The following is a 10,308-nucleotide window of genomic DNA, read 5'->3' on the forward strand; positions in this document are numbered from 1 at the left end:
ATAATACAGTGTTACATGTTAATATTAAATAACATGCTCATTCATATAGTATATGTAAATATTAATAACTGTGAATAATGTATGTTATGCCTTTTCATATGTTTGTTCAGTTGTGAACCAGAACTAGAAACTGGGGGAAGGGGGGACGTAGACATATATACCTGAGGAATCTAACATCCAGAAACGTCGTGACTATTGGCCTGACGCGGCAGCATTGGGACCTGGCTGTGCAGTTACTGAACAGGGGCCACGATGCGGATTGCTTCTCATGGACCACATGTGAGATGTGGGCCGGGTGGTAGGAGAGCTATTCACCTGAAGCCTTTTTAAAATCTTGCCAAGGCAGGGGCGCCCGGGGCGGGGCTCAGTCCGTTGAGCGCCCGCCTTCGGCTCAGGTCATGATCTCGCGGTTCGTGGGTTCGGGCCCCACGTCGGGCTGTGTGCCAACAGCTCAGAGCCTGGAGCCTGCTTCGGATTCTGTGTCTCCCTCTCTCTCTCTGCCCCTCTCCTGCTTGTGCTCGCTCGTGCTCTCTCAAAAATAAATAAGCAAACATTTTAAGTAAATAAAATCTTGCCAACGCAGACTGCATACCAGGGTAAAGTGATCAAATAGAAGATAAAAATGCTGAATTCTCAGGATAAAACGGAGGTAACTGGCGTTGGTTGATTCTCGCCATCGGGGGATCTCCGAAGAATACACATATGTGCCCAAGGAAAAGAGTCAGATTTGCCCATCCCCTAAGTCCAAAGAGAGACAGCTCTAAACAACCGCCACAACCAGGGACACCAACACCAGAGGCCTTAAGTTCCAGTCGAGATAGAACTTGACCCTGACCTCCCCTCCCTGGAGAGGTCAGAAGCTGTAGCCACCTGCTCGTGTGGAGGAAGGAGGAGATGTGTGAGGGAGAGACATTCACGTGGAGGATAGAATTCTTCACCATGAGATTCAAAGTGTTGCCATTATCACCCTAGACTACACACGTTCATTGCCGAATTGGAACTATTACAGATGAAAGCAACCAGAGGACTTTACGGCGACTAAGACTGAGTGCGTGAGCTATGAAGACTGGCTAAAAGCTCATTCTTGGACTCAAAAAAATTTTTCCACAAGATGGACTTAAAGTAATAGTGGAGAAAAAGGAAAAGAACGTCTTATTGCACCTTAGAAGGACTCCCCGTCCGATGTACTTCATACAATTGCTGTCGTCTTCTCCCACGGTTTGAAAGGTAGGTGCTAGCTAGCGTTCACTCAAGCGTTCACTCATTTCGTTGACATATGTATGGAGCGTCACAACTCTGTGCCAGCTTGTGTCCTAGGCATTTGGGAGACTTCAGTGAATACAGACTTAAAGAAAGATCAGATAAAGGTATTTGTACTGGAGAGGACTGATCATGACTAGGGGGGGCCCGCCATTCGAAGAAGAGTTTCAAAGGTGGTCTTGCTGAGGAGGTAGGACGTAAGGCAAGACCTGAATGAGAAGACGCAGACAGCAGCGTACAATTTACGGAGGAGAAGACTGTTGGCGGAGGGAAGAACTGGCGACAAAGCCCCAAGGAGAGATGCTCAGGGGACAGAAAGAAGGCCGGCGTGACCGGAGCGCGGCGAGCTAAGCAGAGAGTGTTGGGGCTCGACGTTGGCGAGGCAGAAGGTCCGGAGCACGGAAAGGCTTGTCCGTAAGCCTACGCTATTTGGACTGTATCCCGAGTGAAATGGCAAGCCACTGGAGGATTTTAGCATGGCGATGACATAAGAATGACACTTTAAAAATATCACTCTGGTGCCTGTGAGTAAGCGAGACTATGAGGAATGGGGCAGAGAGATAAGTTAGGAAGCCGTTACAGAAGCCTAAGCAGAACAGAATGGTGACTTAGGCCGGAGTGGTAGAGTGGAAGACACAGGAGGAAGCGGACATATTCAGAAGCTGTTTTGGAAGCAGTGTTGGGAGGATACGTTGATGGAGCAAATTCAGAAAACTGAGGAAAAATCAAGGATTATCCTGAAGTTCTCGGGTTAAGCAATTGCATTAATGGTGCTACTACCTGTTGACATCTACAAAGACTAGGAGAGGGGCACCTGGGTGGCTCGGTCGGTGGAGCATCTGACTTTGGCTTCGGTCATGAGCTCTCTGTTTGTGAGTTCGAGCCCCGCGTTGGGCTGGCCGCCGTCAGCGCAGAGCCCGCTTCGGAGCCTCGATCCACCCCCCACCCCGCTCTCTGCCTCTCCCCTGCTCATGCTCGCTCGCTCGCTCGCTCTCAAAAATAAATAAACATTTTTAAAAAGTTTAAAAAGACTAGGAGAGGTACAGGCTTAGAGGGAAGTCAGAAGGTCTGTCTGTCACGTGCTAGATTTGAGATGCCTGTTTGGTACCCAGGGAAGGAGATCGTGAAGGACTTGGATATGTCCAATAAGTCAGAAGCTCGGTAGAGATGTCAGGGCAGGATACAGATTTGGGATCCTTGGAACCTGTCTGTTACTTAAAACCATGTAACAAATGAAACCACCTAAAAAGTGAGTAGAGTAACAACAGAAAAGTGGCCCGGGTTTAAATTCTCGGGACACCATTTTCCAGAGGTCCAAGGGAAGAGAAGCCAGGAAAAGAGACTGAAAAGGGGTCAGCCAGTGAAATAGGTAGAAAAAGCAGAATTGTGCGGTGTCATGGAAACAGATAGAAGAAAGTACTTCAACAAGTAGGGAGTAGCCAACTATGCGACATGGTGCTGAGCGATTAACCAAGAGGGAGATAACGAAGTGACCACAGTATCTGACAGGTAATCTCAATACCAAATAATATATTTGACTTCCCTTTATGGGCCTTATTAATATCTTCTGCAATTGCAAACTGTCAACAAATGTTATTGGAAAATGCAGTCATGTTTGTAGTATTCATCAACTTTGCAATTTGGAGTGCTTCCTTGGCCTCGATAAATATTCACTCTCACACCTAAATTTGTATCCTTTTTCCTAAATGGGTCCCCTAAATTGTAAAAGCTTCTGGCAGCACAAACCCTGGGACTATAAAAGTTTAGGACAGGTAGATAGATAGATAGATAGATAGATAGCATTTCTTTCAAACATATTCGGAAGTGAATGAGAATTTGATATCTTGGTCTATTTAGACTTTAACTCACACCCTCTGCCCTCTCGGCTCTGCAGCTGACGATCTACTGTTTTCTTCAATTTCGTATTTTGGAAAAGACTAACAGGCTGATCGTGTTTCTTTACGGATGACTATTATTAGGTTAACACGTCTGGTTTTTGTTTTCGTGGGCTGTAGGGACTTGACAGCTAGGATTCTTTGTGACATTTCATCATTTTACCTGATGTGAATCTGTTTTTATTAATTTTTCATAGAACACAGTGAACCCCCTTATTCTAGATGTAATGCTTTCCTTGAGGTCAGAAACAGCGGGGCCGTGTGTTTTTCTGCAGTATTGCTGTTTCCCACGTTCTCACCTGTCTTCGAGCTGTCTGTATTTGTAGCCCTTATCTCTTGCGCCTGTCCTCCATATTGACTATCCTCGCGTTCGTGGTTTTCACCTTTCTTTTTCTCTGTGTTCTAGGAGGTGCTCAAGCTTGGCTTCTTATTCACTAATTCAATTTTCTGAGGTGCCAATTCTATTCATTACTTCCACACAGTTATTTTTTTCATTGTGTTCTTCATCTTTGAGGGGTCTATCCTTTATTTATATTTACAAAAAGAGCAAGGGAAAATGCGATAGGAACTCGAATTTGGCCACAGAACATGACAGAGGTGCTGCACTCTACATTATAGTCCTCCTCATCCCGAGCTCCCCAAGCAGAGAGGTCTTAAAAGTTATCTCTGAAATCCATTCTAATGTTGAAAATATATCAATCAAGAAAGCACTGACAGGGGGTACTTTGGGGACAGTTGGGAATAGCAATCTGACTGATGTTGCAGAAAAACTTTAGGGCTCAAGAAAGGCCCTGAGGCTTTGGCAGGCCTTGAGACTCCGTTGTTCACCTGCAAAACCAGAGAGATACTTAATAGGGAGGAAGTCCAGGAAGCAGAGAGCTAAAAACATTACTTGACTCATGCTCACTTTAGTACTCCAGTATTACTTGGAAATGCAAGGTCGAAGTCATCAGATCTGACCGCTAAATGCACCAGCAGCAACGTGCTGGGCACGGACGTCACCAGGTAGCCCATCGAGAATCTTTGCACAGGCTGACTAGTGAAGAGTTGTGCCTGCTGAAGCCTGCTGACCGTAAAGACTGGGAGAGGTACCTCCTTCCTTAAATGTACAGAAACCAACACAAGGCCACAAGGATAATAATCAAGGAAACATGACACCACCGAAAGAAACCAATAAAACCCCAACTACTGACACTGATCTCTACTGAAATAGAGATCTGTGAGCTATCTGACAAAGAATTCACGAGGCACCCGGGTGGCTCGGTCGGTTAAGCGTCCGACTTCGGCTCAGGTCACGATCTCACGGTCCGTGAGTTCAAGCCCCGCGTCGTGCTCTGTGCTGAAGCTCAGAGCCTGGAGCCTGTTTCAGATTCTGTGTCTCCCTCTCTCTCTCTCTCTGCCCGTCCCCTACTTGCACTCTGTCTCTATCTGTCATAAATAAATAAACATTAACAAAATGTTTAAAAAATGAATTCAGAATGATCCTCGTAAAGAAATTCAGCGAGGTACAAGAAAACACAGAAAACGAAATGAAATTAGGAAAACAGCATGAACTAATGACAGGTTCAACAATAAAGCAGAAACCATTAAAAAAAAAAAAAAAAAAAAAAAAACGAAAACACCCAGAAATTCTAGACTTAAAGAATACATTGAATGAACTGAAAAATTCAATAGAGAGCTTCAACAACAGACTTCACCAAGCAGAAGAAAGAATAGGTAATTGAGAAGACATTTCACTGACATCAACTAGTCAGAAGAGCAAACAAACAAAACAAAAACAAAAACGAGTGAAGAAAGCCTACATAAATTACAGAATACCATTAACACAAACAATCTACATGTTACTGGAATTCCCAGAAAGAGAAGAGCAGGAGAAAGGGGCGGAAAGCTTTTTTAAAGAAATAATGGCTGGTGTTTTATAGCCACTGTCACAGTGCCATCACTCGCTAACGCTAACGCCACGTCTGGCCCACCGAGTTCCAGCCCAAGGTGAAGGGGGGTAAGTAAGGAGGTCTCTGCGCCATGGCTCCAACAAAGCAGACTGCCCACCGATCCACTGGTGGTAAAACGCCCAGGAAGCAACTAGCTTCAGAAGTTGCTGGCAAGAGTGCACCCTCTACCGGAGGGGTGCGGAAAACTCGTCGTTACAGGCCTGGTACCGTGGCCCTCCACCGCACTAGACGTTATCAGAAGTCGGCTGAACTTCCGATCCACAAACTCCCGGTCCAGCGTCTAGTGTGAGAAATCGCTCAGGACTTCAAAACAGATCTGAGCTTCCAGAGTGTGGCCATCGACGCCTGGCGGAGGCAAGCGAGGCCGATCAGGTGGGTGTCGGCAGACGGCAACGTGCGTGCTATCCAGGCCAAACGTGTAACAGTCAGGCCGAACGACATCCAGTTAGCACGCCACATATGTGGAGAACATGCGTAAGCATCCGCTGTGATGGAAAACATCTCGTTCTTCAAAAAAAATATTTCTCTTCTTCCTGTTATTGGTAGTTCCGAACATTAGCTATATTTTTTCCCATGGGGTCAAAAGGTACCTAGGTATACGACGGCAAGTGGAAAAATCGGGGACAGAAATGAGGTATTGGCAGTTTTTCCATTTTCACTTGTGTGTGAATTTTCGATATAAATGCAGGGACATAAAGCGTTAATGAAAGTCAAAATGTTGTAGTGAACATGTTTCAGCAGTTCAACTTTATAACAATTATACATAAACTTGTTAAATTTTTCTGGGGGAAAAAAAAAGAAAGAATGGCTGTAAACTTCCCAAACCTGGGGAAAGATCTGGACATCAACATTCATGAAGTTAATAGGTCCCTCCAAAAGTCCAACACAAAATGATCTTCTCCAAGATACATTAAAATAAAACTATCTAAAGTTGAGACAAAGAAGGGATTTTAAAAGAAGCAAAAGAAAAACAATTCTCACCTATAAGGGCACACCCATAAGGCTATCAGCATATTTCTCAGCAGAAATCTTGCAGGACAGGAGAGAGTGGGATGATATATTCAAAGTGCTGGGAAAAAAAAAAAAAACCCTGCTAACCAAGGATGCTTTACCAGGCAAAATTGTCTTTCTTTCAGAAATAAAGACAAGATAAAGCCTTTCCCAAACAAACAAAAGCTGAGGGAGTTCACAAGCACTAGACGCATCTTACAAGAAACGCGAAAAGAAGTTCTTCAAGCAGAAACAAAAGAATAATGATTAGCAACGTGAAAACATACGAAAAAATAAAACACACCAGCAAAGGTAAATACATAGTCAAACTCAGAATACTCTAACACTGTAATATTGTGGTGTGTCAATCACTTAACTCAAGTATAAAGGATTAAGGACCAAAGTATTGAAAGTAACTATTTCTATGATCATTTGTTAAATTATATACAATATAAAAAGAGGTAGATTGTGACATCAAAAACATAAATACAGGGAAGGAGTAAGAGGGTAGAGTTTTTGTATGTGATCACAGCTAAGTTGTTACCAGCTTTAAAAACACTGCCATTTATAAGAAATTTTATGTAAGTTTTATGGCAACCACAAAACAAAAACTATAGTTAGATACACAAAAGATAGAGAAGGGAATCAAAGCATTCTATTATGGAAAATCATCAATTTGCAAAGGAAGACATCCAAAAAGGAAAAAAGGAACATGACAAAACAGCCTGAAAATAACAAGATGGCGTTAGTAAGTCCTTATTTATCAATCATTACTTTTTAAATTTATTTATTTTGAGAGAGAGAGAGAGAGAGAGAAAGCACAAGTGGGGGAGGGGCAGAGACAGGAGAGAGAAAGTGCCAAGCAGACCCTGCGTTACCAGCACAGAGCCCGACATAAGGCTTTATCTCACGAACCCGGGAGATCACGACCTGAGCCAAAATCGAGTCGGAGGCTTAACAGACAGAGCCACCTGGATGCCCCATATCAATAATTATTTTAAAGGTAAATGGATTACATTCTCCGATCAAAATGTATAGAGTGGCTGAAAGGATTAAAAAACAAGATGTAACCATATGCTGCCTACAAGAGGCTCACTTCAAATTTAAGGACACATGTAAAGCCTAAGTGAAGGAATAGAAAATAAAATATTCCAAGCAAACAGAAACCAAAAGAGACCAGGGGTAGCTACACTTTATCAGATGAAATAGACTTCAAATCAAACCTGTAACGAGAGACAGGGGTGCCTGGGTGAGCGGCCAGTCAGTGGAGCAGCCAACTTCAGCTCAGGTCATGTTATCATGGTTCGTGGGTTCGAGCCTGGAGCCTGCTTGAGATTCTCTCTCTCCCTTTCTCTCTGCCCCTCCCCTGCTTGTGCTCTCAAAATAAATAAACTTAAAAAGATGTCTAAAGGGGCACCTGTGTGGCTCAGTCAGTTAAGCATCTAACTTCAGGTCAGGTCAGGATCTCAAGGTTCTTGGGTTCAAGCCCCATGTCAGGCTTTGTGCTAAGTGCTCAGAGCCTGGAGCCTTCTTCGGATTCTGTGTCTCCCTCTCTCTCTGCCCCTCCCCACCCCCCCCCCCTCTCTCTCAAAAATAAACATTAAAGAAATTTTTTAAAAAGAGACAGAGGAGGTGGTATATCATGATAAAGGGGTGAGCTCATCAAGAGGATACGACCATTGTAAATATATGTGCACCCAACATTGGAGCCCCAAAATACAATAAGCAAATATTAACAGACCTGAAGAGAGAACTGGATGATGGATGAATAAGGAAAATGTAGTGTGTGTGTGTGTGTGTGTGTGTGTGTGTGTGTGTGCGTGTGTGAGTGTGAGTGTGTGTGTGACTGTGTGAGTGTGTGTGTGTGCGCGCGTGTGTGCGCGTTATGGAGTATCATCCTGCCATACAAAAGTGGGAAATCCTGGCGGTGGATTGTGCCGACATGGTCCAGATTAAGGCTCGAGACCTTCGCGGCAAGAAGGAGGCGGTGCTTCAAGAGCTGGAAGTCCTGAGGGTGGAGCTGTCCCAGCTGTGCGTCCCCGAAGTGACAGGCAGCCCAGCCTCCAAGCTCTCCAAGATCCGAGTTGTTCACAAATCCGTCGCCCGTGTTCTCACCGTCATCAACCAGGCTCAGAAAAAGAACCCCGGGAAACTCTACGAGGGTGAGAACAAGCATGAGCGGAACCTGAAGCCCAAGAAGCAGCAGCAGGGGTGGCTACGCTCGCTGTGCAATCAAGGCCTGAGCGTCAGCATCAGTGAAACACAAACAAACTCACTCCCGAAACCAACTTCGCACTGCACGTTTAACTAGAATTGAAATAAAATTTTGAAAAAAAAGAAAAAAGAAAAAAGCCACACTAACAAAGTAGGAAGTCCCGCCTTTTACGACAATACGGACGGACTCTGAGGGCATTACGCTAAGTGAAAGAAGTCAGAGCACAACACACGTGTGTTCGCGCTCACATGCGTAATCTAAAAAGGCTGAACTCCTGGAACCAAAAAGTAGATCGGTGGTCGTCAGGCGTGGGGATGGTGGAAATGGGAACATGTTGGTCAAACGCTCCAAGCCTCCAGCTATCGATGAATTAGTTCCGGGATCTAATGTACAGCATGGTGACTGTAACCCACAATACCGAATTGTCTACTTTCGAGCTGAAAGACAGTCGACCTTAGCTGTCCTCACCAAAACAATGGTAATTATATGAGGGAACCGATGTGTTAACCAAACCTTATGTGGCCATCGTTTCACTGTATGTATATTATGCATCCAGTACAAGCTTGGATTGTGACTAACTTGTTCTGCGCATGTTCCGCAAGACGAGCCAACATTTCTAACACGTTTTAACTTGACAAACGAACGACGTCTTGGTCTTGCAATACGAGTCGTACGTGACGCCCAAAGTCACATGATCACAACTGAGCCAATGGTTCTTGAAATTCGCTTTGATACGCAAGCGCTTTGGATGACAAGCGTGTTTCCGGAACGAATTACGCTCGCACACCAAGGTTTTAGTGTATACACTATACACATTTCACCATATATACACAAATGTATAATTATCGCCACGTACACCTAAAACTTGTATTTGTCCCATGTCAATATACCTCAGGAAAGCTGGGGAAAAGTGACAAGAAGGGAGACAAGTGATTCAGAGAACAGAAGAGCAGGAGGAGCCGGAAGACAGGAAGCAAGGAAGGTGGAAGAGAGCAGAAGAGGAAGAGGGAAAAAAAGAAAAAGAAGAGGAACAGAACGAGAAGGAGCAGCAGCCCCGGCGACGGCAGCAGCAGCCAGCATCTCCGTCTGTGAGGGGGCGGAGGCAGTCGCCAAACAGGGAAGTGTTCCGCAACCCAAAGAAAATGTTATGAAATAGGTACGGTCAGGAAAAGATCTTGGAAATTAAAAATACGACCGCCGAAATGTAAATTTTAGTTAAAATATAATATGGAAATCGCCTTCTAGGCAGAACAAAACTGACAGAAGAACCGAAGTGGGAGGAAAACTATAAAAGATAGAAATTCAATACAGGCTGTCTCACATCCAATAGACAGGTGTTCTGGAAAGACAGAAGTGGAAGGAGGGAACTGGTAGAAGACACAAAAGCCGACTCCCTGGGGCTATCAGACTTCAGTGTTCCAAGTGCGGGAGCCCAGTAAGTGCCCAGCCCAGGTTAAAGGTTAAAGCTCCACATCGGGGGGGGGGGGGGGGGGGGGCGCCTGGGTGGCTCAGTCGGTTAAGCGTCTGACTCTTGACTTCAGCTCAGGTCACGATCCCACGGTTCGTGAGTTCGAGCCCCACGTCGGGCTCTGTGCTGCCAGCGCGGAGCCTGCTTGCGATTCTCTCCCCCTCTCTCTGCCCCTCCCCTGCTCGGGCATGCACGTGCACGCTCTCTCTTTCAAAATAAATACCCTTAAAAAAAAAAAAAAAGCTCCACACCTGGACCCATCACCGTGACATTTCAGAAGAGCCAGGATAAGAAGATAGCACAGCCCTGAAGAGAAAACGTTAGCTTACCTACGAAGCAATGATAAGCACACTCACATTGGGTTTCTCACCAGCACTACCAGATGCCAGGGGATAATGGGGCAGCGCCTTCAAAACGCAGGCTCAGTTTTTCAGCTACAGCCCTACACATAGCCCAAGTACTGCTCAAGGTTGAGAAAAGGGTAAAAGGAATTTGCAAACGTGCCAAAATGCACGTCCCTCTCAGAAG

The 10,308-nt window shown here is 45.1% G+C and overlaps 1 protein-coding gene and 1 pseudogene across 1 annotated transcript; both read left to right on the forward strand.

The window, feature by feature from the left end:
- Positions 1-5,177: 5,177 nt before the first annotated feature.
- Positions 5,178-5,585, forward strand: LOC125932030 (histone H3.3-like; annotated as a pseudogene).
- Positions 5,586-8,039: 2,454 nt separating this feature from the next.
- Positions 8,040-8,408, forward strand: LOC125931415 (60S ribosomal protein L35-like). The gene has a single exon (XM_049643303.1). The coding sequence runs from the start codon at positions 8,040-8,042 to the stop codon at positions 8,406-8,408; it is 369 nt and encodes a 122-aa protein (XP_049499260.1).
- The last annotated feature ends 1,900 nt before the right edge of the window (positions 8,409-10,308 follow it).

Source organism: Panthera uncia, chromosome X, assembly GCF_023721935.1.
Source record: "Panthera uncia isolate 11264 chromosome X, Puncia_PCG_1.0, whole genome shotgun sequence".
NCBI classification, from domain to species: Eukaryota; Metazoa; Chordata; class Mammalia; order Carnivora; family Felidae; genus Panthera; species Panthera uncia.